The sequence below is a fragment of the Phallusia mammillata genome, chromosome 4 (genome assembly GCF_965637545.1).
Source record: "Phallusia mammillata chromosome 4, kaPhaMamm4.hap1.1, whole genome shotgun sequence".
NCBI classification, from domain to species: domain Eukaryota; kingdom Metazoa; phylum Chordata; class Ascidiacea; order Phlebobranchia; family Ascidiidae; genus Phallusia; species Phallusia mammillata.
Genome location: NC_137255.1, coordinates 15,828,169 through 15,855,187, shown reverse-complemented (window position 1 = coordinate 15,855,187; position 27,019 = coordinate 15,828,169). Strand labels below are relative to the sequence as shown.

General features: G+C 36.6%; 5 protein-coding genes across 8 annotated transcripts; 2 read left to right on the top strand and 3 right to left on the bottom strand.

The window, feature by feature from the left end:
• Window positions 1–2,070: 2,070 nt before the first annotated feature.
• Window positions 2,071–5,766, bottom strand: LOC145224163 (cystathionine gamma-lyase-like). The gene is made up of 11 exons (XM_080090603.1): window positions 5,600–5,766; window positions 4,676–4,793; window positions 4,531–4,612; window positions 3,911–4,016; window positions 3,740–3,839; window positions 3,527–3,661; window positions 3,327–3,462; window positions 3,064–3,257; window positions 2,589–2,722; window positions 2,347–2,485; window positions 2,071–2,275 (listed from the first exon to the last, which is right to left on the bottom strand). Exons 1-11 carry the CDS (start codon window positions 5,650–5,652, stop codon window positions 2,255–2,257), a joined length of 1,218 nt encoding a protein of 405 aa, XP_079946729.1. The 5' UTR covers window positions 5,653–5,766; the 3' UTR covers window positions 2,071–2,254.
• A 2,196-nt stretch (window positions 5,767–7,962) lies between these two features.
• LOC145224162 (cystathionine gamma-lyase-like) lies at window positions 7,963–11,440 on the bottom strand. Of its 2 annotated transcripts, XM_080090601.1 has the most exons (11): window positions 11,319–11,439; window positions 11,100–11,217; window positions 10,948–11,029; window positions 10,773–10,878; window positions 10,606–10,705; window positions 10,415–10,546; window positions 10,202–10,337; window positions 9,945–10,138; window positions 8,906–9,039; window positions 8,641–8,779; window positions 7,963–8,472 (listed from the first exon to the last, which is right to left on the bottom strand). In XM_080090601.1, the coding sequence occupies exons 1-11, from the start codon at window positions 11,369–11,371 to the stop codon at window positions 8,452–8,454; spliced, it is 1,215 nt and encodes a 404-aa protein (XP_079946727.1). In that variant the 5' UTR covers window positions 11,372–11,439; the 3' UTR covers window positions 7,963–8,451. The 2 variants fall into 2 exon arrangements, with proteins under 2 accessions (XP_079946727.1, XP_079946726.1); XM_080090600.1 differs by lacking the exon at window positions 7,963–8,472 and having other exon boundaries at window positions 8,593–8,779; window positions 11,319–11,440.
• Window positions 11,441–12,257: 817 nt separating this feature from the next.
• On the top strand, window positions 12,258–14,186 carry LOC145224161 (solute carrier family 2, facilitated glucose transporter member 10-like). Its single transcript, XM_080090599.1, has 2 exons — window positions 12,258–12,438; window positions 12,575–14,186. The coding sequence occupies exons 1-2, from the start codon at window positions 12,428–12,430 to the stop codon at window positions 14,094–14,096; spliced, it is 1,533 nt and encodes a 510-aa protein (XP_079946725.1). The 5' UTR covers window positions 12,258–12,427; the 3' UTR covers window positions 14,097–14,186.
• Window positions 14,160–22,663, bottom strand: LOC145224159 (ubiquitin carboxyl-terminal hydrolase 1-like). 3 transcript variants are annotated; one of them, XM_080090597.1, is made up of 10 exons: window positions 22,358–22,663; window positions 21,869–21,986; window positions 21,671–21,800; window positions 21,481–21,592; window positions 20,729–21,409; window positions 20,488–20,568; window positions 15,180–15,280; window positions 15,016–15,124; window positions 14,475–14,646; window positions 14,160–14,411 (listed from the first exon to the last, which is right to left on the bottom strand). In XM_080090597.1, exons 1-10 carry the CDS (start codon window positions 22,460–22,462, stop codon window positions 14,266–14,268), a joined length of 1,755 nt encoding a protein of 584 aa, XP_079946723.1. In that variant the 5' UTR covers window positions 22,463–22,663; the 3' UTR covers window positions 14,160–14,265. The 3 variants fall into 3 exon arrangements, with proteins under 3 accessions (XP_079946723.1, XP_079946724.1, XP_079946722.1); XM_080090598.1 differs by having other exon boundaries at window positions 14,160–14,408; XM_080090596.1 differs by having other exon boundaries at window positions 14,160–14,646.
• Window positions 22,664–22,949: 286 nt separating this feature from the next.
• On the top strand, window positions 22,950–26,423 carry LOC145224166 (survival of motor neuron-related-splicing factor 30-like). The gene is made up of 5 exons (XM_080090605.1): window positions 22,950–23,299; window positions 23,454–23,602; window positions 25,277–25,447; window positions 25,513–25,666; window positions 25,849–26,423. The coding sequence occupies exons 1-5, from the start codon at window positions 22,991–22,993 to the stop codon at window positions 25,984–25,986; spliced, it is 921 nt and encodes a 306-aa protein (XP_079946731.1). The 5' UTR covers window positions 22,950–22,990; the 3' UTR covers window positions 25,987–26,423.
• The last annotated feature ends 596 nt before the right edge of the window (window positions 26,424–27,019 follow it).

Genomic DNA, 27,019 nt, shown 5'->3' with positions numbered 1-27,019 from the left:
TGACTACGGGGCCAGAAATGCAGACACCATAATGGCAACCCATGTATGTAGCAATGTGGTACACATACTGCAAATTGTCCAATTCAGCGAATTCAAAGTCCAAACTTGCTACATAAATAAGGTTAATAGCCATTTTTTTATGATATTATTAAGAAAATTCCAAAAACTAAAACATTTTTATCAAATTAAACGTCGCAGCTCAAAACACTTTCGACAAGACGACAAAATATGTGTATGTTCTTACCAATGCACACGAAATGTGTACTTGTTCATTCGAGCGTGCAACGTCTGAAGGAAGGCAAAACCAATATATTCGCGTTCGTGGTAATTAAATTAGATTTGTTAAAATAAAAATGTTTAAAAAATACATCAACCAAACATAACTACACATTAAAAGTTACATCTTGTTCTATGTGGTAATTCACCCGAGAGATTTTTTTTATATTTAACCGGCAGACGAGTTGCGCATCTAGTGAATTAAGTTATCTATGGTTACAGCATAGTATACTAACATCTATGGTTACAGCATAGTATACTACAGCATAGTATGTTAGTATACTATGGTTACAGCGAGAATTAATTGTTCCGCTTGGCTGATTTAAGTTCTCCTTTATTCGTGACGTATTGAAATATTCATCCGCGAGAGAGCATGCGCTTTGAACGCCACGTTTTTGTGAGCTGCGCTAGTTGCTGGGTTTGCAGTCAATTTAAGTGAATTTATCCTAATTTCTTGTGTTCTATTTGAATAAGTGAAACTGTAAATGTTAAGAGCAATAGCTAAAATTCTGAATTGTCAGTTGTGGAACCTCTAGCCGCGTGCTAGTAAATCCCCCCAAGAGTTGGTATGTTTTATGTTCTTATTTGATTTGTGTTTGACTTGTGTTAATGTGTATTCTTACCGTAACTGGACTTATTACAAGTAATTTGGAAGTAATCTAATGTAAAATATGACCGATTGATGTAGATTTAATTTGAAACCTGTGTGTACTGTTAAAACTGATTAATTTGTGATGGTCGCTATGACGTCATAATGTGTACGTATGGCTTATGTGTGTTATTTGAGGTTACAGAAAAACCGTTGCCGTTGCTATTGACGTTGTCGCCTTGCTGTTAGTCGTCTAGGAGGACAGGCTGTAGGACGGGCGCGTTTTACAAAAGGGTTATCTAGTGTGACGAACGGCGCAGGGCCAGGCTGCGCACCTAACGGTCGCTACACATACAATGCGAAATAAAAGACCCTATACATAAGGGGTGTCAAACATGCGGCCCTCCAAGAGTTTCTGTGCGGCCCCAAAGTAACTTTCAGAAGTTTTGTGTTTAATTCAGGCGGAATACCCTGTCAGACCAGTGAGTTTACATGATATAATATTCTCTCTTTGTGGTATATTCAACGTTTTAATAGGTTCATCGAAATAGCCTATCTTTAGAATCAGCAATTGCGTTTGTTGCGTCATTGTTTTCGCTAGAGTAACACCATAACGAGAATCACACCCCAAATTTGATTGGTTATATCTTCAAAAGTGCTCACGGTTAGGGCTATTAGGGTCGGGGTAAGGTATTAGCACTTAAAATTCAATAAAACTAACCCAAAAAATTAGTTACTAATGTAAAAAATTTATGTAAATATTTCCCAACCCAACCCATTTATAGCCGCTAAATAAAAATTCAGCTCTTTACGCCCCCTTGTGAAAGCAAAGTTGTGATTCTCGTTATGGTGTTAGTAGCTCTACCATTGTTTTCACACAAAGGGTCGATCTGGCGATTCCCCTACTACAAAGCTGACATGTGCAGCATACGAGGCAGGCAACGGTGCTTGTGGTTGTGATGCTTGTGAACTTTCGGCGGGTTCTTGACAGAGCATGTGCAGCTCAGTTGGTACAGCGCGAGTCCCGGAAAGACTCCGTCTCACTATATGGTGATCGAATGACTTTCTGAACAGTTTGTGTTAGGCCCTTAAAGTTGTTTAAGTTTGTCACCCCCGCCCTACATTATAAATAAAACACGAACCGTTTTTCTTGTGCTTCAAATCAAGTAACACAAATGACATTTTTTATATATTACCCTATATCTTATGGTGTCAGGTGAAAATATTAAACCATTCAGTACAGCAATTTGAAAGTTGGAAACAAACTTCCCAAATTTTCAAATAATTTGATTAATTTATTAGTTGTTTGATAACAGTTTTAGTAGCAATTAACACTAAACTGTAGCACCACAGGTCAGCAAAAGTTTTGATAAATCCTTCCTGACTGTATTAAAAAGAGCCTTCAGGCAGCTGAAACAACAAAAAAAGATTGCTTTACCAAAACATTTTTACCAAAAAGTAATTTTTGTTTTAAAACTTACAGCAGCAATTAAAGCTTGATCAAGATCAGCGATCAAATCTTCCACATTTTCCAGACCAACGGACAATCGAACAAAAGTGTCACTGATTCCCGATTTTTCATTTTGATCAGACGGCACTGAACCATGGGTCATGATCGCCCTGGTAGCACAATGTAAAATAACAACAAAAATTGCGCACTTTTCGTTCAAAGCATTTTACCTATTTCTGTGGAAATGTAATTATGGAATAGTTAAATACTTACGGGTGCTCGGCAAGACTCTCGTATCCACCAAGACTTTCAGCCAAAGTGAACACTTTTAGATGAGTGAAGAAATTCTTGCAGTTTTCGAGATTGCCTTGCATCCAGAATCCTATCATGCCTGAACATCCAATCGCCTGAGTAGCGGTGCAAGTTTATTTCCCAGGCAACAAGCGTGTTTGCAAAACACGCACACAGGAAACTTTACGTCGCAGTTTAAAGCATGCAAAGTTCAAATTAACAACTGAATATCTTTGATTCTTTAATATGTTTTTAGTTGGTGACTTGCGACCTAGCCTATTGACCAAGCAAAATGCTTTTGTCAAACTCAAAGTCAAATTTTTCCCGCTGATTAATCCCGTGCACCCGCCTAAAAGCGCAGGCTAATTAAAATATCTTTCCTTTTCTTTGTCCAAACACAAAATGTATGGACAGTGGTAGAGGTGCCATTTTTTTATCCACAAGTCAAGGACTTTACCTGCTTTTTCGTGATGTGAAATTGTGGATGTGATTCGCTTCCAGCATAAACAGTTTTCGTCACTCGTGGATTGACTTCCAGGTATTTCGCTACCGCGATCGCGTTCTTTTGATGCTGCTCCATCCTGATTGCAAGAGTTTTAAGACCGCGATTGACCAAAAAGCAGTCAAACGGAGATGGCACTGGACCCATGGCTAAAACACATGGAAAACTCGTGTGTTTAAATTTAATATTAATGTGATTTCATGCACAAGGTTTGTCACCATATTGCAGGAAACGAAGTTGTTTGATTAATTCCTCGTCATTTGTAGTCAGCAAACCCATTACGACATCACTATGGCCATTCATATACTTTGTTGCTGAATACATAACTGCATCTGCGCCAAATAACAAAGGTCGCTGCAAAAAAACAAACACAATGACGACTATATTGTGAGAAATATTGCGAAGTTTCATAACGTACTTGGAAATACGACGTCATAAAAGTATTGTCCACAACAATCTTAACATCACTATTGTACTTGTGGACCAAATCGGACACTGCCTTAATATCAGTGACTTTCATGGTTGGATTGGTTGGCGTTTCCATCCACACCATCTACAAACACAGTTACACCAGCAGTTAACTTTTATCAGATATATAAATTATGTGCTCATATTAACATTGACATAACACCTTAGTGTTTGGAAGAAGTGCTGCCTCTACATCTTTTAGATCAGTAAAATCAACAAATGATAATTCCAATCCAGAATTGGCCGCAATTTTCTTGATATATCTGATTAAAAATAAATCGCGAGATCATTTGACGCAAAATCAACCAGGTCTGTTAGGTCGAAACGACTTAACCTGTTGGTGCCACAGTAAACATCGTTGGAAGAAATAATGTGATCTCCGGTTTTTAACGTTTGCATACAAGTTGCTGTTGCAGCAGCGCCACTAGAAAACGCCAGACCTAAAATAGCAAAGGACAAATATGCAGGGGGGCAAGTGGTAAGTCGATGGCCGCACTATCGAACATAAAAAAATGAATGGTTAAAAAGTTAAATGTTCATTAATGCCATTAACTACATGAAAAAACAACACAGTAATAAATAACAATCAAATACGATGCAGCAGAGTGAAAGAACCAACTGTGCTTTGTTGCTTTAAATTGAACAATGTCGTACAATTACGTAACAATTGGAATGGCTTAAAATGGGTTATTTCGATCGTTACTTTTCGAGGGCTGTGTGTTTGACAGCCCTGCAGATAGAGCATTCGAATGTAACTGATTTTAAACCGTTAGTAACAGATGATAAGGACAAGTGCGTAAAAACTCTGATGAAAACGAACGTGTGGTAATGTTTATCAGAAAATCGGGCCAGGTTGAGCAAATTCTTAACTTTACAGCAAACGTACTGGGAAATACGAAAATAAGTCATTGACTGATTCAAGTGATTGCCCATGTTTCTAGTCAAGTAACAAACCGTGTTTGGCGCCATCTAATGCTGCAACACATGTTTCTAGGACGTCTCTTGAAGGATTTTTAATGCGACAATATTTGTAGCCCTGTGAAGTAAGCAGATATATTAGATTCTAATGTTGCTATGATGTAACAATACTGGAACCTACAGCATGATTTTCAGGCGAGTATTGCTTGTATGTTGAGGACACAGTGATTGGTGGAACAACCATCATTGAATTCCATTGTTCAGGTTCCTGACCAGCATGAATAGCATCGGTTGCAAATCTGATGAAACACATTGTGCAGTTAAGCAGTTTTGAAACTAAAACCTAGTGTTACGGAATTAATTCGACAGCTTTGGAAATTCGGCTAAAATATATTTTAAGTGCCGATGTTAAATTCCAATCGACCCCTTATGCTTAATTCTACCTTAGATCAAAACTGCCACCCTAATTTTGGAAACGGCCCGACCCTGCAATAACGGCTCATCACAAAGCCAAAGAATGACCACGAGGGTAGAGCTACTAACACTGAGCTTCACCTTTGGGCCGACCTGGGAACTTCTGGTAGGTGGCGCAAAAGAGCATAGGCGTTTATGATGCTGTTACAGCAATCTGGGTTTACGGTAAGAATAATTGCTGAGTCAGCACCATAAACGCCTATGCTCTTTTGCGCCACCTACCAGAAGTTCCCAGGTCGGCCCAAATGTGAAGCTCAGTGTTAGTAGCTCTACCGACCACGACCTGGTTTCAGCAATATGCACCACCAAGCCTTATTTCGTTAATGACAGGGAAGATGCGATCATAGAAACGAGAAAAAAGCAACCATAACAGTGCACAATAAAGAAGTGAATAGTGCGTGGTAAAAACTCGGTACATGACCAAAGAGTGTGAAAATATGACAAAACAATATAACACAACCATAACAAAGTGAAAATATCGTAGGTAACCATACCTGACATTAATACAAACAAAACGATACAAAATTAATGCGGTAACATCATAAGTGCACGTAGGTATGTGAAATTAATCGAATAATGCATAATTAACAAAATATGAACGTACTAAAAATTCGTCACACTAGTTTCTTACTTTTGAAAAGGTTGTCCCCAAATTGATGGTTGATCTTTTTCATCGTTTGTCATCTCAAGTATGAAGTTTATGGGCTATTTTTAAAAACGTGCTAAAGAGGATTTAGAAAGATATACAGGTCTCTTAATTGCCTACAGTAGACAAATAGCCTTCCAACTAATTCTATCTAACGTAAACCCTTTTTCCCAATCTGAGTAACAGAGTAAGTGAAATATAGCCTAAGCTACGCACAAATATATTTACAAACGTTATGTTGACTGTATGCGTTGTCACATTTTAACTCCGCCAAGCAATAACCTAGATAGACTATAGAGACGACATTGAACAAACATCCGGATCACAGCTGCAACTATCGCAGTGCGTTTTTGCTTGGTACATATCGTCACGTGACTGCACGCCGCCATTTTGAAACACCCTAGTCGCTTTATTCTCTAACACAGGGGTTCCCAACCTTTTTTGCTGCTCGTACCCCTTTGTCAGGTCAGAGCATTCTTCGTACCCCCAAAAAATTGTGATGGATTTTTTTAGATATATATTGCTAAATTGAATTGCTTTTATAGCTCAATTAAACGTTAAACCAGTATTTCACACAAAAATGCAAAAATCACAAAAATAAATTAAATGTCAGTTATTTTGTTTGTCGCCAAACGATAGTTCGATTTTACATAAGGCAACACGTAAATCATCTATCATATTTGAATTTTTTTCTATTCTAGACTTCTAGAAAGAGCAGCAGCGTTTCCAAAATTTTGCATGACATTTAGTAGTCTTAATTCTAGCTGTTACGCAAAACAAAATGGTAGTGACAGTTCATTTAATATGAAAACAATGAGGTGTTCGTTTTGGCCCTCCTCCTACTTTCTCTAGTTTAAGAGGTGGATAGTAGACCGTTTGTGGCAAATTTACAGCAAGACTACATTGAATGCCCCCTTTATCTGTGCATTTTCTTCCTAACTTTTGTGCTTTTTGTTAAAAAAAGCATAGTTATGAGACAATGAGGCTTCTTACTAAACAACAACAATTATTTGGAGATAATTGTTTTTTTTTAAAAGCAAAGACCGTAATGGCATAATATCATTTACAATTCCAAAATAAAACTGTACTGTGAAATCTGTTTGAAAAGCTGCTCTGTGACCCAAGGATCTTCGTACCCCCAGCTGGGAACCCCTGCACTAACATAATATCAAACATATATACAGGCTGCTTCCGTAAAGTTGCTGTAAGCATTATCTCCTAGTGTTTGCAGAGCCTAAACAAAATCTCGCGCGGACTCGCCGTAACTAACTGCACGCGGCTTAAAAGCTCGGGGCGTATACCGCGTATTGGCCGCTGGACTTATTACGCAGTGCGCGTTCTTTCAAGTTCTTAAACGGAATTATAAAAAGGGTTGGGTTCTTCTCCTGTATTGTCCATCATTGCCGATGCTTGCTAAAAACAGATGCCGTTTTATTTCTTCTGATGCATGGAGGCTCGTACAATAACATTCTAACATAGTAACTAAAATATTGACCAGATTCTCTCCGGACAACAAAGGAGGGGAAACGTTAAAACAGTGCTTGTCAACATATTTTGAAATAGTACACCCTTTAAACGTTTACTCGAAAATTTTACACCCCCCAAAACTGTAACTTAACTTATTAACCTTTTAATGCAAAAATTACCACGACTAATGAGAGCCTTTTTTATTTTGACGTCACAGCTAGAATATAGTAAAAACACCTACAGCGTTATTAATTTATTTGTTGATTTACGCCCATAAAGCGAAAAAATAGTTCACATTATATTTTAACACTAACAGTTTTTTTGCTGCCAAAAAAGTAACATAAATGACATTTTTTTATATTATCCAGTGTATCTTTTTGGTATTAGATTAGATCTGGTATAGATTGATAGAAATTTAAATCCTTGTTATTTCAGTATTGTTGATATTGCTTTTTATAATTATTAATATGATTCAAATATTAATAATCATATGAAGTCGATTAATTGTAACTATTGTGTAGTAGGTACATAAAGATTAAAGACCAACCTACACATATTTCCTGGAAATGTAAAGTCAAAACGCAAAAATACGTAACTTCCCGTATGCTATACAACAAGTTTACCCTGAAAGGTCGCTGGTGATCGCCTTGGTGTAACCAATTAACCTGTATTTGGATCGCAGCATTAACAACTTTGTTTTGTAAAGTCTTTAATTCGACTTACAAGAACAAGTTTATAATCTGTAGACATTGTGTATTTACAGACCAAGCCATAAATCACAAGCGGTTGCACATATTAGGTTCTGGTACTGGATAAAAAATGAGTTGCTTACCAAAGTACAAAGCAGTGTATAACCCTGACATTCCAACAAAAAATAAGGATTCTACACTATTGGATTTGTGTATTTAAAGAGTAAACCGCTAAGCGCAGTCAAAAGCGCGATCACACATACAAAATCACTCACCCAAAACACGATTTAATTGAAACTGATAAGAACATGTTGCATTTTGCACTATTGTTGCAGACAGAAAAAACTTTAACAATGATAGAAATATGACTAGTGTTACAAAGGATCATAAATTGCATAAACATGATAGTAAAAAGGTGTTTTTTTACGCATAATGTTTTCAGTAATCGTAACAAAGCTCTGGTTCAAAAAACGTACGCTAGCTGACGTAGTGCTATGGATTGTAAGATTATGTATTAGCTACAATATTCGTCTAAGAAATTTAATTTAGTAATGTCAGTCGTTACTAGATATTTACAAGTCCCTACAACGGAGCTAAATACGCAGTTGCTAGTAACTAAGCAAATCATTTTGATCAAAAAGATCAAATATAGTGTGTTGTGATGAATCCTTCCACGTTTGACTAATAGGAGTCTTTAGGAAGCTGAAACAATAAACGGCAAAATGCTTTACAACGCCTATAATCAAATTTGCAAATTGATACAGGAACCAACCAAAAAATTAAAATAAATTGACAACATATTTTTTACAATTTTAAACAAACAAAAATGGACTTATGTCAACTGTTGTATTTTCGAAAATTAGAACTTACAGCAGCGGTTAAAGCTTGATCAAGATCAGCGATCAAATCTTCAACATTTTCAAGACCAACCGACAATCGAACGAAAGTGTCACTGATTCCCAATTTTTCTCTTTGATCGGGAGGCACTGAGGCGTGAGTCATGATCGCTCTAAAGCACAGGTTTCTTAACGACTGAAGTTGCACATGTGATAGCATATAGAAAAGCAACGATAGACATATGACTGTGTTAACTTATTTTTAACATAAAAGCAAGTAATGGAAGTCAAATACTCACGGGTGCTCGGCAAGACTCTCGTATCCACCAAGACTTTCAGCCAAGGTGAACACTTTTAGATGAGTGAAGAAATTCTTGCAGTTTTCGAGATTGCCTTGCATCCAGAATCCTATCATGCCCGAGCATCCAGTCGCCTGAGTAGCGGTGCAAGTTTATTTTTTCAGTCGAATTTTTTTTTACAGCGGAACGAACCGTATAGGTTAAAGTTCATTACATGCCTGTATAATATGATACCCTCCGGCACAAGGTGTTTTGCCTTACAGGGTTTAATAATTGTACAGTACCAACAAATTACACCTTTGTTCTGTCACAAAACCACAGCTACGGAGATCAAGCTGCTTTCTGCAGGTTGTGATGGGCCGGTAAAATAAATTCGGAAAGGAATTAGCATATGTCTCGTACGACAATTGTGCCAGTTGTCCCGATAAGAAACAATAGAGTTGCGACCCGAATGGCGAACACAACATTGTTGTAAATTGTTTGTTTTTGACGGTTCGTCTCAGTGTAACTTTACGTTACAACAGACGACATATTTTAATTACATTTTAACGGTTCGAAACAGGTATTATCGTAACGAAATACAGTAGGTGTTACTGAAACGGATTTGTCTTGCTTCAAGCCATCTTAGCAATTGGTGTGGCAAGGAACAACCGATCTCTAATAAATGTCCCAAATCCACTCATGAATTGAATGTTGGATCGAATTCTGAGTGTAATTTTTTTACCCAAGCATGTTGCAATTCTAGCCTTGAATTCGTATCAGGCATGAAACACGTTGAAATATATGTACCCAACATCTTACAATTTGATCTTTGTGGTGGAACTAACCAGCATGTTTGTTTTGTTGAGTAACCACAACATGCCTAGGCCTTCCCGCGGCCATAGTAGGAGTCAGTAAAAAAGTACTAAAACATATTGTGTGGGGTTATGAGCAGAGCTAATTGTGCCGGCCCCAAGTATCATGGTCATGATGGCTCTTAAGCAATTTTGACATCAATTCAACCTAAAAACTGGTCCTAGCACATGTTATACTGTTGTACCTGCTTTTTAATAACATGATGATGTGGATGTGATTCACTTCCTGGATATTTGACTTTTGTCACTCTTGGATTTGATTCCAGGAATTTGGCAACAGCAATTGCATTTTTCTGATGCTGTTCCATTCGAACCGCAAGTGTTTTCAGACCACGATTAACCAAATAACAGTCAAATGGAGATGGGACTGGACCAGTTGCTAAAAAAACAGTAAAATTTAGGCCACCAATCAATATGTTACAGCATTTATTCTAACACTAACCATATTGCAAAAATGCAAGTTGTTTGTACATCTCTTCATCATTTGTGGACAGCAAACCCATTACAACATCACTATGACCATTCATGTATTTTGTTGCTGAATACAAAACTACATCTGCTCCAAACAGCAATGGTCGCTAAAATTACAATTCACAAATTAACTACTGGCTGATTACTACTTCAAATATAATCTTAACTAGTTATATCAACATACCTGAAAGTATGCAGACATAAATGTGTTGTCCACAACAAGCTTGATCCCGCCTTGTTGTCTAATTACATCAGAAACAGCCTGAATGTCAGTAACTTTCATGGTTGGGTTGCTTGGTGTTTCCACCCAAACCATCTGTTTTAACAAATTGTTCAATTTATATTGTTGAAAATAGGAAGCTTAATAAAAAATACCTTTGTATTTGGTTTCAAGGCAGCCTTGACATTTTTCATGTCAGTAAAATCAACAAAAGAAAACTCCAATCCAAATTTGGAAGCAATTTTGCTGAAATACCTGATAAAAAAGGTAAATTAAAGACCACAACCACAGGTTTGCAAAAAATAACAGAAGATGTTTGTACCTATTGGTGCCACCATAAACATCATCAGTTGAAACTACATGGTCACCCGATTTCAATGTGTGTATCAAAGTTAAGGTTGCAGCAAGTCCACTAGCGAATGCAAGTGCTAAAAAACAACAAGAAAATATATCATGTAATACACAGCAAGTAATGTCAAAGCAAACAAATTATGTACCATGCTTTGCACCATCTAATGCTGCTACACATTGTTCTAGTACAACTCTTGATGGATTTCCACTACGACTGTATTCATATCCCTTTACCAAACAGAAACAATGTTAGCAAAATAGCATCTATATCACTTATTTTAACTGTTTTTATACATACAGTATGTTCACCAGGTGAATATTGTTTGTATGTGGTTGATGGGGTGATTGGTGGAACAACCATCATGGACTTCCATTGTTCAGGTTCCTGACCAGCATGAATAGCATCTGTTGCAAATCTGTTCAAAACACAGAAACTTACTGCAAACGGTATGCAAGCAAATGCAAATAATTTACGAACAAGACGACATTTTAAATTTTGACAAAACAAATTTGAAACCTTTTGAATGGGGTTCCCCACACAGACTGCTTGGAATCTCCATTTTCAGCCATGTTAGTTGGTACTGTTAAGAAGTATTAGCAGATTAACCAGATATTCCTGAAAAAAATTAGTTTTAATTGAAATATACGCAGGCAATGATTCATTACAAAAATGCAGCTAAAACTCGTAACTCCGCGGTCTCATCATTCAGCAACAATCAATACTTTTTCTAACCTTGTTAACTGTTTTTTAATCAAATTTTTGTAACAACGATGTGACGTTCCACCCCCCTGCCACGTTCAACTCTTTGGTATCAAACGATGAACAGCGAAGAGAAAACGACCTTACTTATATTTGATTGGTCCAGCTGAGGGCGTAACAAAAAAAATGCTTCGTCACGAAACGTGAGAAATTGTTGCGTCATGGTGACTTTGCCACGAGACAAAATTCGAATCCAGGCGAATGTTCCTAATGAGGATTGATTCATGTTGTTTTCACTCATTAAATATTCCTGAGCCCACACAAACTATTCCGACTTAATTTTAATCAAAAGCTTAGTTACAACTTGTTTTGGGAAGAATTTTTCCCGAATGTTGACTTTACAGCTGTAGTTTCGCAATTAAACAACATTCCGCACAACTGTAAATGTTGTTTACTAGCTGTCATAAAAATGGTGTTAATTAGCTATAAGTCTTGATCTAAAACACAGTCGCAAATTGCCAAAGTTTTGTTCCTCTTTATATAAGCTATTGCTTGGCGTAAAAGGAACGCTTTACAATTTGTCTTCGTAATATCACAAATATTATGGGACATATGGTAATATGGCCAATATTGCAATCAAATCACACAAATTTATGCAGCTGCTAAAAAAAGCAAATTACAGTTCACATATTTGGGATATTTTTCTTTCTTGAACAAAACATGACGAATTAAATCCAATGAGTTGACCGGTCTTTGTTGTTATGAAAGTCTGAATCTAAAACACAACATAAAGTGATTCTACAATACCGGACCGAAACAAACCGCGCGAACGGTGAAAGGTTTTGGATTGCCGGTTTACCAACCGTTTTTGCTATGTGTGTTGATATCTTTTGATGTTGTTTCATGTGTCAGCTGACTAAATAACAATGAGTGTTTGGTAAGTTTTATGGCAATTAGTTAAATAAATTCTAAAGGGGGGTAAATTTGTTTGGGTAATATAACGTATAACAAAGGTGACCACTCACTCATTTTGTATCAAAAAGTGGTAATAGTTTGCTTGTATGCATTTACAGGTGTCTTGGATCATCGACAGTTCCAACTGGCAAACTATTTGCCATTGGCTTTATTTCAACTGGAGGTGGAATGTTGTTTGGATATGACATGGGCATAGTATCTGGAGCAATTGATCAACTTCAGTCACATTTTAACTTGACTTGTACGCAACAAGAGATGGTTGTTAGTTTCCTTCTCTTGGGTGCATTTTTGGGTTCTTTAATTGGTGGCTGCTTTATTGATCGCTTCGGAAGAAAAATTTCAATCATTTTTGCATCGCTGCTCTTCAGCATTGGGGCAGTCATTCTTGCTGCAAGCCAAACATATGTCGCTTTACTATTGGGGCGGTTGGTTTTGGGCTTTGCAATGGCACTATCTGCTGTCTCTGAGTGTGTGTATGTTTCAGAGGTATCTCCTGCAAATATTAGAGGCCAACTTGTGTCCCTAAATGAATTTGGAATTACAGTTGGGATATTGTTCTCCTATTTTATAGGACTAGCCTTTGCCAATAACACTGCTGGTTGGCGATACATGTTTGGCCTTTCTGGTATTGGAGGCATTCTTGTGCTTGTAACTATGTTATTTTTACCAAAAAGCCCCCGCTTTTTAATTCTATGCAATAAGAGACTTGAAGCCAAAAATGCATTAGCAAGCTTGAGACGCTATTCAAACATTTCAACTTGTACAGATGAGTTTTTAACAATCGAAAAAAATCTACCCCCTACAAATAGTTCATGCATTTCGGTATCACAGTGCAGTAAACGTTTAATTTTTCCAATTGTTGTTGGAGCAGGGTTAACGGTTTTCCAACAAAGCACTGGAGAACCAAACATTTTGTTTTATGCGTCCACAATACTAAAACAACTCGGATTTGAAGGAGATACTGCCGCAGATTTGGGATCTATAGCCCTTGGTGTATCAAAAGTTGTTGCAACTGTGTTTTGTTTGCTGTTTATTGACCGCTGGGGAAGAAAGAAGTTTTTGCTGGCTGGTTGCATTACCATTGCGCTGTGTGTTTTTGGAATTACTATTATTGCAAGCACATCAAAAATATCTGGCCAAAATCTATGCATATCAACAAATGTGTCCATATTGAATGCAACTGAAATATTTTCAGATAACCAACAATCAACAAAATGGATATCCTTGACACTTCTAGTATTAGTTGTTGCTGCTTACTCTTGTAGCTTTGGCCCAGTAACATGGGTTATACTGGGAGAAATATTTCCAACACATTTAAGAGGACGACTATTTGCGTTGGTTACAAGTTTGAACTGGGCTACAAACCTTGTTATATCATCAACATTTTTGGAGTTTGCCAAAGCTGGCAATGGTCTTGCAGGGCCATTTGCTGCAAGCACTGTGTTTGGACTATTATCACTCTTGTTTGTTTACTTTGTCATTCCAGAGACAAAAGGTAGATCCTTAGAGGAAGTGCAATTATTGATGAACAAAGGAATACATACCTATGTGAAATCTAAGTGTTGTTGTTGCAATACACAAAGTGAACCGTTACTGCCACTGGTTAATAGTGATGCCTGATTTTATACAGTTTTTTATTGTTGCTGATTGTTACTTTATTACCTATCATCCTTCTATTGCAAATCGAAACATGTTTAAAATTTAATATGACATGTTGTGGAGCTTAAAACTCAACACCGAGTAACACATTTAAATTGCACAAGTACACATTACACTATAATACAAAAAACTATTTTGTTTTGTGGTAAAACAGCAGATATGGTGTCCTTGTGAAAAAGTTATCAAAATCGCCTGCTAACGCTCGCTGGATAGCTTCATTGTTCAATACTTTTACATCTTCATCATCCATTTCCAGCCACGTTTCATCAGATTCTACTAAACCAAACATGTACTGAACAAAAAACTCTATGTATATACACCATAAATAGAGCAACAAACCAGATTGTGTGTCCTTGATAAAAGATAGGTAATGCCCCCCAGTAATTGTGGATCCACTATGGATGATAATTGCGAACAGTTCATAGTTAGTTTCATCTCCAGAACTATCAACACACCATTGTTTGAGGTCAATCTTTGGTGGGATTTTGAAACAACTGGTAATCTTTGAAACCTAAGAAATGATGCAAAATATAATTTTTACCAACATTGTGCACTTGTTAGATACACTTATTTAGAATTACAGGTTATGTTGACACCAACAGTCATCAGATTAAAAACACTAATGGTTCATGTTAATCAATAACACTAAATCTGGTGTAGCTGCAGCAAGTTCAGCCACCAACTGTGCCCTCCACTGTTTTGTGCTCGATAACATTTAACATCGTGCAGCTATATCTGGCTTGGTGATTGTTTTAGTGCAATTGTATAGCTACGATTTCTTTCACCAAGCGAAATAAACTTAACTCAAATATAGTTGGAAGTTGCTAAACATTGTTAGCATTAAGTTGCGAAAAACCCCTTTATACTGACAGCCACTTACTGTAGTTTTAAAGTTGCAGGTGTCAAGCGACGTTGAAAATCGCTTCAAGTGAAAAGTTAACACAGGAGGTAGCTGTTTAAACCTTACACTCTGTCCACCTTCAGTCAATCTGCGACATCAAGATAGTTAACAACTTATCATATGCCAAAACTAATCAGTATTACCTGCAACAGGCATTGCAATAATACTTGTTCTCCCCATCCAAAATATCTTGTGCAGCATATTCTGATAAAGCCCAGGACAAGTCACCGCTTAAATCTTCATGCTGCAGAAATATACCATATGCTATGGTTCGTGTTATAATATATAAAATAACACCAAAGCCGTGAAACCTCTTAACATGACCATGTTTGTTTACTCAACAATTTGTTTTTCATGTTTTCTCTGTTTTATCATGAGCTCAAACCGAAAATTGTCAATTTTCAATCCGGAACCAGACCGTTAATACAGTAATACTGTACTCTCATGTGTCATAGTATCAAGGGTAAGGGGTGGCATAGTAAATATATTTTCTATTGAATTTAGTTGGTGACGATCAAAAGTGGTATAGTAGCGAGGGTGGAATAATATCAAGGTGGCATAGTATCGAAGTTTGACTGTAATGCATTTCAAGAGATAACCATGTGAACGTTTAGTGTTGTAAGGTAAAACGCAGTGATCGGCACTGGGCTTAAATAATAATACTATGTAGAGCAGTGCTTCTCAACCGCCGGTCCGCGTGAACTTTCTTGCTGGTCCACCAAATATATTATAATTCTATATCTCAATTGCAATATGCAAGATATTGAAGGCTTGTCCATTGATTAAAGAAATAAAACATTCAATTATAAACTGATTGTGAGCATTGTGACGTAAAAAAAAGTTGTAAGTACGTCACAATGCTGTAAATGTAGTGCCAACGTTATTTAAGACCAGTTGTATGTGAAAGCTAAAGGCTTGTGAACGAAATTGAGCAAAATTTAATAGTAAAATGGAGTCAAGCAAACAGCAAAGTATTATTAAGTTCTTTCAAAAGAAAACCAGCAGTGAAATCAAGTTAGTGATACTGGTGAGGAAAGAGGCAGGACTAGCCCTACTGCTTCAGTTAATGTTGAGTTACTGGTGAGGAAAGAGAAAGACACTAACCCTACTGCAAATTTACAACATGGCTTAAAACGATCGTGCAATGTTGATCTGGATTGCGCAGAAACAAGTAAAAAGCGAAAAGGAGGTTTCATAAGGCAGTACGACAATAAGTACTTGGAACACGGTTTCACTATTGCTCCTAGCAGTGAAAAAGTACCGCTTCCCATGTGCTTAATCTGCGCCAAAATACTTTCAAACGACGCAATGAAACCTTCAAAGCTTAGGCGGCATTTTCACTCACAGCATACCAACCTCGTTGGAAAGCCTCTGGCGTATTTTAAAAGATTACTTAGCGAAACTGAACATCAAAGAACCGAAATGCTAAAGATGACAACGACTGATAAAGCCCTTCTTAAATCTTCTTATTTAATTGCACTTCAAATTAGCAAAACTAAAAAGCCTTATACAATTGGAGAAGATTTAGTAAAACCTTGCATGATTGCAGCTGCTACAGAGGTTTTGAGTCCGGAAGCAGCTAACAAACTTCAAGCCATACCACTTTCAAACGACACAGTAAAAAGGAGAATAATGGATATGGCAATCGATGTTGAACAACAAGTTATTGAACAAGTAAACAAATCCAAATATTTCGCTATACAACTTGACGAATCAACAGACTTGAGCAATTGTGCTATTCTTAATTGCTTTGTTCGGTATGAGAATGAAGGTAGTATCATTGAAGAATTTCTTTGTTGTCTCCAACTACCTGGGCGGACGACCAGCTCAGAAATATATCGGTCTCCGAATAACTATGTGCAAGAGCAAGGTTTAGATTGGGGAAAATGTGTCGGTGTTTGTACTGACGGTGCTGCTAACATGACTGGATGTCATTCGGGTGTAACTGCGAAGATTAGAGAAGTGGCAAACAAAGATCTGCTGATCACACATTGCGTTCTACACCAGGAAAGTTTATCTGCCAAAAAACTGTCTCCTGAATTGAACGACATTATGAACGGCACAGTGAAGATTATAAATGTTATATGTGGCCGAGCATTGAACTCAAGGCTCTTTGAGGCTTTGTGTGATAGCATAGGTTCGCAACATAAACATCTGTTATTTCATGCCGAAGTAAGTTGGCTCTCGAGAGGACTCTCGTTTATTTGAGTTGAGAGAAGAAGCCAAGCAGTTTTTACGTGAAATAAATTCTCAACTAAAAGAATTTTTATCCGATGAGATGTGGATAGCCAAACTAGCATACTTAGCGGACATATTCAGCCGCTTGAACGACCTTAATAGTTCTCTGCAAGGTACGCACACCAACATATTCACACTACGTAACAAAACTGATGCTTTCAAAATGAAACTGGAGTTTTGGAGTAGCAAAGTGCAGAAAGGCGATATCGATATGTTTCCATGTTTGCAAGACTTCGTGACAAATGCTTCTGTTAACATAGGAAAGTTATTTGCTGTTATAAGTCAACACTTAAAAGAGTTAAGCATCAGTTTTGACAAATATTTTCCAAAAACTGCAGATCCTCGAAAAGGAAACTTTTGGATTGTTAATCCTTTTGCAACTGATATTAATTCGTGCCATCTTAACGTGATTGAGAAGGAATCACTGATTGAATTTTCCTGCGACACCACATTGATGTCCAAGCATAAAGACTTGCCATTGTCACAATTTTGGATTTCGCTTAGAAACGAATATCTGGAACTCAGTGACAAAGCAATGAAATTACTGCTAATTTTTTGTACAACTTATCTATCTGAGAAAAGCTTTTCATCGCTATCTCTCATCAAGACCAAACAGAGAAATCGTGTGGAAGTCAACGCTTTACTTCGCCTTGCTGAAACTTCACTAGAACCGCGTTTAACACGTATAATAACAAACAGACAGCAGCAAACTTCTCATTAAAATGATTTTTTTATACTTCTTTTCAATTGCATATTTTTGTCGTAATTACATTTTCAGTTGATTTTGTCCACCGGTCCGAAAAATTTCTGTTGAAAGTTTACCGGTCCGCAAGCTTAAAAGGTTGAGAACCACTGATGTAGAGTACAAACTATATCAATTTAGATTCACCCCAGATTTTGTTTGAAGTATGTCCTATTTAACGTTCCTTTTCAAAGAAACGAAGGAGTAAGTAGTGGCATAATGGGGTAAAACAAAAAATAAATAGCAAATTCTATAGTGATGGGACGATACCAGGTTTTGAAGCGAGTACCGATACCGAGTACGAGTACCACATGTATATACCGAGTACGATTACCGAGTATTAAAGTGTAGTGTTGTACTTAGTTGTATATCACTGGTTAATTTTTCTGCCATGGTCGGGGTACAGGTGTGTACACACACATGCAGAAAAATGTAATCTCCATGTGATAGAGAAAAAGATATACGTAAACTGGTAGAACGTTTTTCCAATTTTGTGCTGTCTGAAGAAAATATTGGTATAAAGTTGCCCGTATTCTTATGGTGTAAATCGGCCTTCGGTACTTGCACGTTGGTATCGAAAACTGAGACAAAATATTTTGATACCGAGTACGAGTATCGATACCATTGAAATTGTTCGCTACCATCGATACCGAGTACCGAGAACCTGTCCCATCACTAAAATTCTACAAGCTGTCCGGTTTTCATTCAATTCGAACATGGTGAAAAGGTTCACCTATTTTAGGAATTAGTTGGTTAAGTTGTGGTGCTACAGGGCAAAACATAACATTTGAGGACTTAGTATGTTTAATAAACTTTGCAAAATTTTATATAATTAGGACGTTTTTTAAAAGTTCATTTATTTTAGGGGGCTAGTTGAGTAAATGTTGGGGCTACAAGGTAAAACACATCAATTGAAACCTACAAATAGCATAGTCAACATACTACCCAAATTTTTGTCCAATCCCGACACTGTTTAAAAAACTATTTTAGGGGGCTAGTAGGGTAGGGTAACTAATGGGGTCCGACACACAAACTAAAAAAATAGGAAACCTCAATGACTCAATCAATAGTACTGCAAAATTTCAGCCAAATCCGCCAATGTTTAAAATGTCGACCACTAGAGGTGTTTTGAGCAACAACCGTTAATGTTTCTGACGTCATAGGGCTGTTAACAAGCCCCTAACTGCCATGGCGCAAAAACGACCACCAAGAAACCCACCAACGAGCAACAAACAACTGGTTGCCCTTGTAACACTATTGCTCCAAAGAAATCTTTCGTTTGTGGTGCCCAGTACCATACAAATACGTTTTACACTTTAGGGGCTTGTGGGGTAAATGTTAGGACTACAGGGTTGAACACAACAATTGACACCTATAAATGGCATACTATACAAGAAATCCAAATTTCAGCCAATTCTGACACTGTTTAAAAACTCACCCATTTTAGGGGGCTAGCGGGGTAAATACTGGGGTTATCAACAAAAACAAAGTGGGATGCACATCTACATGAATATATCTACCATCTGTGTAAATTTCAGCCAAATCCATCAAACATTTGATGGAAAAACGAGTCGGACAAACTTCCGGGAAAAATACCCATTTTAGGCGGCTAGCGGGGTAAATACTGGGGTTATCAACAAAAACAAAGTGGGATGCACATCTACATAACTATATCTCCCATTTGTGTAAATTTCAGCCAAATCCATCAAACATTTGATGGAAAAACAAGTCGGACAAACTTCGGGGAAAAAATACCCATTTTAGGGGGCTAGCGGGGTAAATACTGGGGTTATCAACAAAAACAAAGTGGGATGCACATCTACATAACTATATCTACCATCTGTGTAAATTTCAGCCAAATCCATCAAACATTTGATGGAAAAACGAGTCGGACAAACTTTGGGGAGAAAAAAAAAGGAAGAAAAAAAAAGAAAAAACAATTTGAGTAAAATCAATATGTGTCCCCTCCAGGGAAGGGGACCCATAAATACTTTAAAATTAACAATTAACCGGCCTTATGTTTGTATATCTCTTTACAATAACCACCATATCGCTTTTGCGCAAAGCTGAAAACCTTGGATGTGATTCGGTTCGGCAGCCATGTAATTTTACGCTTTAGCGAATCGAAATCGTGACGTCACACAATGCGCATCACGGATACGATTCGCTCATGTAAAAAGGCTTACTGCTCGTCTGTACAATCTAGTTAACCTTGGTTACACCATTGATCAATTATGATGTAATAAACCCAGCATTGCTACACTTTGGCTAAATTGCGAGACAAATGTAGTAACAACTGATCCAAGCCACATGTCAATGCGTGTTTTTTCATGTAGCCTATTTGTATTAAAAAAAAATTTCGGGGGGTTTGTGCAAAAATTTGCACAACATCTTAAGGTTTCTGTGCCACTAAAAAGGTTGAAGAGCACTGCCATACAGTATGTTAAACAAATTTTAGATGAACAGTTTACCTCTGTGGGTACATCATTGGTTAGGTCATGTGGGCCTAGATCATCTGATGTGGTAGAAGCTTTAACTGGTAAACTTATATCCTGCAACAGAAAGTTAGGCCATGTTATTGCTAACTATAAAGAAACTGTCAAAATTTGGTTTAAATTTTAACTTAATGGTCAATATGTGACCAACATAGGCAAACAACATAGTTGATTTCTTTTTAAATCGAGGGGTGTGAACAAACAGCAAAATTTTTACCTGAAAAGGTTCAGATCTATGGACTTCTGTTTCACACTCAAAACATTTAATGGTCGTGAGGGCTTGCCCATAGAAAAGGTCCTGAATAAAGTTATCCTTATCTGAAGAAGCATTTGTTTTTACTGGTTGTGTACATATTTTAGAGTATTTTGCCTTTGCTTGAGATTCTACTGTTTTCTTGCAAATTGCTTTTAATGGTTGTCCTGTAGGTTTCTTCGAACTATTAATCCACAGAGTGTATTTCTTTTTGGCAAAGATGCCTTTTAAGCCCTTTATATTTAAACCTTTGGTTCCAGCATTCTTGGAACTTGGTAAAAGATCTTGTGACGTGCAAGGTTTTTTACTTGGAGGTTCTGATGTGGATATTGATTCTCGTGAAACCCCAAACACATTTTCCTTGTTTGCATCACAATTAGGCTCATTCGAGGACACAATTCTTTTCCTTTTTAAATGCTTTAAACAACCTGCTGAAACAACTGAACTCGACAAAAGTTCCAGAGATTTGGAAGGACTGGTTGAGGCATATTTAGAAGCTGGAGGTCTTTTTAGAATAATCTTTTTGTGTTTTGAAGTACTTGGATCTTTAGGGTTTTGGGAAATTGAGGTTTTCATTACTGTCGCACTTTGCAACTTTCGACCACCACACATCTTTTGGACTTGACCCTTCTCATGCCATTCAGTCTGCATGTGAATATATAAAGAAAATGTCAAAATATATATTTTATGTGCACAAAAATTACTTGTCATCTTACGTTTTTTGGTTGGGAACACGGTAGGGATTGGTTACCACATGCATTTAAAATACAATGAAGGCACTCTTGGGCATCTTGCTGAGTGTATGCTTCAAATAGTGGATTTTCATTTCTGTTTGTACAAAATCAAAAGAGATGATCATTAAATTAGAAGAAATGTTTACTTAGACAAACATTGCATAATACACACCTAAAATGTTCCATGAATTTTGTTGGCCGCACAGACCTGGCAGGTTCAGGCAATTCTTGTGAGTTATTTGAAAGTTTTTGAACTATTTTGTTCCTTGAGGAATTCATGTCAGTATAGAGGAGATCTAGTTCTGAAGTTCGTACAGTTTAAGCAGTATTCAAAAATGTGCTTGTATGCACAAAATTACAGTATTTTTACCCTTTAGAATATTAAACTTTTCATCAGAAAAATTGGTTTGATCTCTTTCACAAACTTCTTGAATTTTCAGCCTCGTTTGCCTTAATCGTTGCACAAACTCTGGGCAATAGAACAAAACCTATGTACAAAAACAAATTCATAATTGAGTGCCTTAAAAAATTCCCATTGTTTAGTAAAAAATCTGATTGTTATAAAGTAAATGATAAATTCTGCGGAGTAAACGAAATTTCTTTCAAAAGCAAAAAGTTACTGTCTTTTTTTTACATTTGTATTGCATTCTGTATTTCTTCTAGAGTTACCCAGACAGATTGTCACAAATTTATTTTTAAAATTTTCATTTCTGAAAGAAACAAAAGGGCCCCAAAATCCAGAAACTCATTTCATAACTGCAAAATATGTTTCTATGAGGGCAATTTAATGCAATGCTTTTATGGTAAAATAAACCAGATAAAATATTTAAAGTCAAGTTTAAATTCAAAACATACTAACCTGCAAAACACTATTCAAGTAACATGTATTTCCCATGTTTTGAATCCCGACGTAAGGAATCAAAGGGAGGGATGTTTCCTCATGGTTTTCAAGTTCTACCACCATGTTTGACGACGAGCACTTTGTTTCAGTAACAGACGAACAACAAGTCCGATTTTAACCTTAAGGCATCTGCTTTACAGCAAACAAAAGCAGCAGTCAACAGCTCACAACGCTAACCTTAACCGGCTTGTTTCGGTAATCGTTTCTTTAGTTCCGCTCAAAGTCTTTTGTTTTTCCACATGCGTGAACAAATGGCGGGACGAGTCACGTGACTTTTCACATTTTTATTTACTCCAAAATAAAAGTAAAACAAAGAACACCCACTTTAAATAAAGAGCCTCAGTTTTGTAAGAAACTTTTGTTTAAATTTTTGCTGGTTTTGCTGAACAATGTGGTTATTTTATTGGTTGCTACAACAATGGTTTAAGCTGTTTGATAGTTTACCCAAATATACCAAGATAAAATCTCTTCTGGTGGCCAAAAAACAAAACAAGGGATTTGGTTTTGTAAATTTTGCTTTTGTTTCCAGTACTAGTTGAAGTGATTCTATATTGGTTTGAAAAACAAAACAAATTCATCCAACACGAACCAATGTGTATAGTATGTCACAGTTTGATATTGTTCCGAAATCCTGAAGTCGGTCAAATCTCGTTTTGCTTTGATCAACAATTGACTTGTTTCATATACAGTGAAGAGTTTGTTGTAATTTTATCAAGCAAACTTAAAAAAAATAATTTGTTAGTTGTGCGCTTTGTATATTGTATTGTGTTTTTAACAATGGCTGAAGATTTAAGTGCCAGTCTTACCAACTACAAGGTTCAGTTAACTCAAGTCGAAGCCGCCCTGTCCAGTGACCCTGAAAATGATGAATTACTCAAGTTAAAACAAGATTTGGAAGAGGTTATTTTGTTAGTCACGACTTTGTTAAAATTAAACTTTGTACCTGAAGTAAAGGATGTACTCTTTTTGAAATGCAATCATTATCCAACAACACTACTGTGAATAATATTGTTTTTTTTGCTGCATGAAATTGTTTTAATAACTGCATTTTTAGGTAATTCAACTCACTGAAGACTTGTTGGGAACAGAAACAGCCAAAGAGGCTAAAGAAAAGCATCATCCTGCTTCTACCTCTAAACGGCGGTCTTCAAGTCATTGGAGTGCTGGTGACAAATGTTTAGCATTGAGAAGTACTGATGGAAAGTAAGATCAGTACTGCTTTGTATTAGGGTTACCTAGGGATGGGACGATACCAGGTTTTGAAGCGAGTACCGATACCGAGTACCATATGTATATACCTTCGATACCCCACATGTATATACCTTCGAGTACGATTACCGAGTACTTAAGTGTAGTGTTGTACTTGGTTGTATATCACTGGTTAATTTATCTGCGACGGGGTGCAGGCGTGCACACACACATGGCGAAAAATGTAATCACCACGAGATAGCAAAAAATATATATGTAACCTGGCAGAATTTTTTCCACCTGGTGGATTTTTTTTTATTTTGTGCTGTCCGAAGCAAATATTGGCCAAAAGTTGCCCGTATTCTTAAAGTGTAAATCGGCCTTGCTCGCACATTGGTATCAAAAACGGAGACAAAATATTTCGATACCGAGTGCGAGTATCGATACCACTGAAATCGTTCGATGCCCATCACTAGGGTTACCCCAATATCATTTTTTAATCTGTTACCATCATCAGATGTTTTACGCAAAAATTACTGTGATTTGATACCCTTTGAGGATCACACACACCAAAATAGAACATTTATATACTTTTAACAGATAAATTTCCATTTTTGTAATCAGTTTACGTTTCTGGCACAGGTTGCACACAATGTTTTAGCACAATATTTAATTTCCTTTGTTGTGTAGAATGTTGTCTACTTTGTTGGCAACAACCTGAAATGTTCACCATTAGGGTGCACTATCCTTTTCTATTATTTTTTAGAACATCAAACACTATTTGCGATGGTCATGTATGAACTGCTGTTATTTCATTGTTCTTGACATGCTGAAAATAAATTTTAAAGCTTTAGTTTCTAAACAAAAAGGTGGCACAAATACTTAGAAGGGCATCATGTATGTTTGTGCTCGCAATATGTCATGTCAATACTTCAACTCTGTCCTGTATTAAGCACCAGATCATGTTGCAATAGCTGAAACTTGTAGTTTCATATATCCTTCTATAAATTCCTTCCATTTAACCTTTTACAAATATGTAGTTTTTATATCGACTGAATGTGCGCTGGTGTATCAATCATTTTTTTTAGCACTTCTGTTTTGTTTAAGATATGGGGTGGTTTGAACTTTTGTCTTCTCACTTATTAGTGCACAAAAGCGCATAACACATGGTGGAGTTAAGCAGGAGTCTCAAAATTAAACAGTTTTAAGGGCCAAGTAAGCGCTTCACAGTCACTGGTCGACTGCACTTTGAAAACTTTGTTAACCATGATAACATGGCAGCAAAGAAGCTTTGATATCGCCATGTTACAGAGAATGACTTACATGATCATTGCATCATAATGACACTTTATTCGAACTCCAGTAAAACAAATACAATGGAATTCCAAAGTGCTTTACTTGCCATCTACCAGTAATCACTTTCCAGGCATGAGTCTTAACAGTATATCAAACGAAAGTCTTCAATAGGTTTAATATCACCCTGGCCTGATCGTTTACTACTATTAGATGCCAAATTAGGTTTTTCTTACCTGTCATAAATAATATGTTTGCAGGATTCGGTTTAGTGGTCTTGGAAAATATTTACAAAATTAAAAAGGTTACAGAAACACTGTTTTAGACGTATGTATACCTTCTATCATTCTTATCTTACAGTCAAGACATTTGTTTAAGTTTGCTTTATATTTTTAGGTATTATGAGGCAGTCATCGAGGACATACTTCCCCAGAGTGAAACTGTGGCAGTTTCATTCCCTCAGCATAAAAAGTCTGATATTTGTCAAATATCCACATTAAGACCTCTTCCTGCTGGTGGTGATCGAGTAATACCTGGTTCCAGTCAAAAAAGTAAAAGCGTTTTGAAGTAAGTTAAGGGTCATAATTTATACACAGTACAACCCTGCCTCTGTCACACCATCCTTTGTATAGGAAAGAACAAATAATACAACAAAGGGAGTACAGGAAAAAGAGGAATCTGAAAAAGAAAATGCGAGTAAAAGAAAAAGAAGCTGAGTCGGAAGTTTCAAAAAACAAATGGATGGATTTTAACAAAAAAGTCTACTCAAAAACATGGAAAGGAAGGGTGAGTTCCATGTTGTTCTTTGACAGTTTTACTTATTCTTTTTTGTTTGTTCTATGAGATTTTAAATTAAATTGCATAGAAAAAATATAAAAAAGCACCAAACTGTCAAAATAGAAAAATCTTTTTATACAATACAAGCATATATTAAAATTGAATGACATGTAAAACGTTCATTGTTGCAGGTGAAAAAAAGTATATTTGCATCACCCGAGGGAGCTGATGGAAAAGTTGGTGTTGGAACATGTGGCACAGCAGATAAAAATATGACCAAATATGGTCATGGAGCAAAATACAATGCTAGACACTTGATACCAAGATGAACAGCAAACAAATGCAGATTTCCTTTTACCCTAAAGATGTTGCTTGAGGCCGAGAATAACCCCAATATGAGGAGTTCTTACTGGCTGTTTTTGATTTTACATGTTTTTTTGCAAAATTACTGTAAAGATAGCACAACAAATTATGTGGCCTGGAACTTTTTAGGTAAAATAAACGTTCTGAATTTGTGTTTTACAAGTTATGTACAGATTTTAGAAAATATTAAAACTTTATGCAGATTTCTGCTAACATTTGCCGGTAATAGTGCAACAAGAGTATAAACTGGTCAAAATCTGACAAATGTCATTTTGTGATAAGCAAAAGTTCGGACAGAACCAAAATTGCAAAAAACAGACTACTCTTTTTATTATATTCAGTTATCTTTGTTACACAAAACGTACCTTTTTCAAGACCGAAATACAATTCATTTGTGGCAAAATGGTAAGAGCATAACACAGTGAGTTATTTCTCAATCTGGGTGATAATTGTGATTATAGAGGCATTATTGTATCTATTTAAAGCAGGGGTGTCCAACCTTTTTGGCCAAAGGGACACATGCGGTTTACGAATGATTGCACGGGCCACTTGACTGTTTACTGCTAATTTGTAATCTTACAAATGGCTGTCTTATTATTTCTAATTAAAATCCTCACACCGAAATTCTAATCTTAGATCTTTACAATTATAACAACAATGAATAAACAGACCAAGATATAGTAAAGTCAACAAAGTTTTTACCACACGTTGACTTTGCAATGTGAAGTTTGGCACTGTTTTTCTCTAACAAGTTTGGCAATATTCGGTGAGATAAAATTACCGATTATGTGTACTGGGGATTTAAAGTCACCTTTCTTTGAATATTCTCTTAGCGTTACCTGCTTTTCGTTTCCTCTTTGGCATAATCTATATCACTGCAGAGCGCAGGAGATAATTCACTGCCAAATGCATTTTGCGCAAGCCTCTGATATTAGATGTACCGCCATGAAGCAAGAAATATTACGACTGAATTTGAAAGCACGAGTAAGATTGTGATCG

Bases quoted from the DNA above. Each gene is read 5' to 3' on its own strand.
- LOC145224166 (XM_080090605.1), top strand. From the start codon at position 22,991: ATGTGTATAGTATGTCACAGTTTGATATTGTTCCGAAATCCTGAAGTC. The intron at 23,300-23,453 runs GTTATTTTGTTA...CTGCATTTTTAG, and splicing joins TAAAACAAGATTTGGAAGAG to GTAATTCAACTCACTGAAGA. The intron at 23,603-25,276 runs GTAAGATCAGTA...TTATATTTTTAG, and splicing joins TTGAGAAGTACTGATGGAAA to GTATTATGAGGCAGTCATCG.
- LOC145224159 (XM_080090596.1), bottom strand. From the start codon at position 22,462: ATGGTGGTAGAACTTGAAAACCATGAGGAAACATCCCTCCCTTTGATT. The intron at 21,801-21,868 runs GTAAAAATACTG...TACGAACTTCAG, and splicing joins AAAGTTTAATATTCTAAAGG to AACTAGATCTCCTCTATACT. The intron at 20,569-20,728 runs GTAAAAATTTTG...TTTCTGTTGCAG, and splicing joins ATAGATCTGAACCTTTTCAG to GATATAAGTTTACCAGTTAA.
- LOC145224162 (XM_080090600.1), bottom strand. From the start codon at position 11,371: ATGGCTGAAAATGGAGATTCCAAGCAGTCTGTGTGGGGAACCCCATTC. The intron at 10,338-10,414 runs GTATGTTGATAT...TTGTAATTTTAG, and splicing joins TTATGTCTGCATACTTTCAG to CGACCATTGCTGTTTGGAGC. The intron at 10,139-10,201 runs GTTAGTGTTAGA...CTGTTTTTTTAG, and splicing joins ACTTGCATTTTTGCAATATG to CAACTGGTCCAGTCCCATCT.
- LOC145224163 (XM_080090603.1), bottom strand. From the start codon at position 5,652: ATGACAAACGATGAAAAAGATCAACCATCAATTTGGGGACAACCTTTT. The intron at 3,258-3,326 runs GTGACAAACCTT...CATGTGTTTTAG, and splicing joins ACTTCGTTTCCTGCAATATG to CCATGGGTCCAGTGCCATCT. The intron at 2,276-2,346 runs GTAAGTTTTAAA...TTGTTGTTTCAG, and splicing joins ATCAAGCTTTAATTGCTGCT to CTGCCTGAAGGCTCTTTTTA.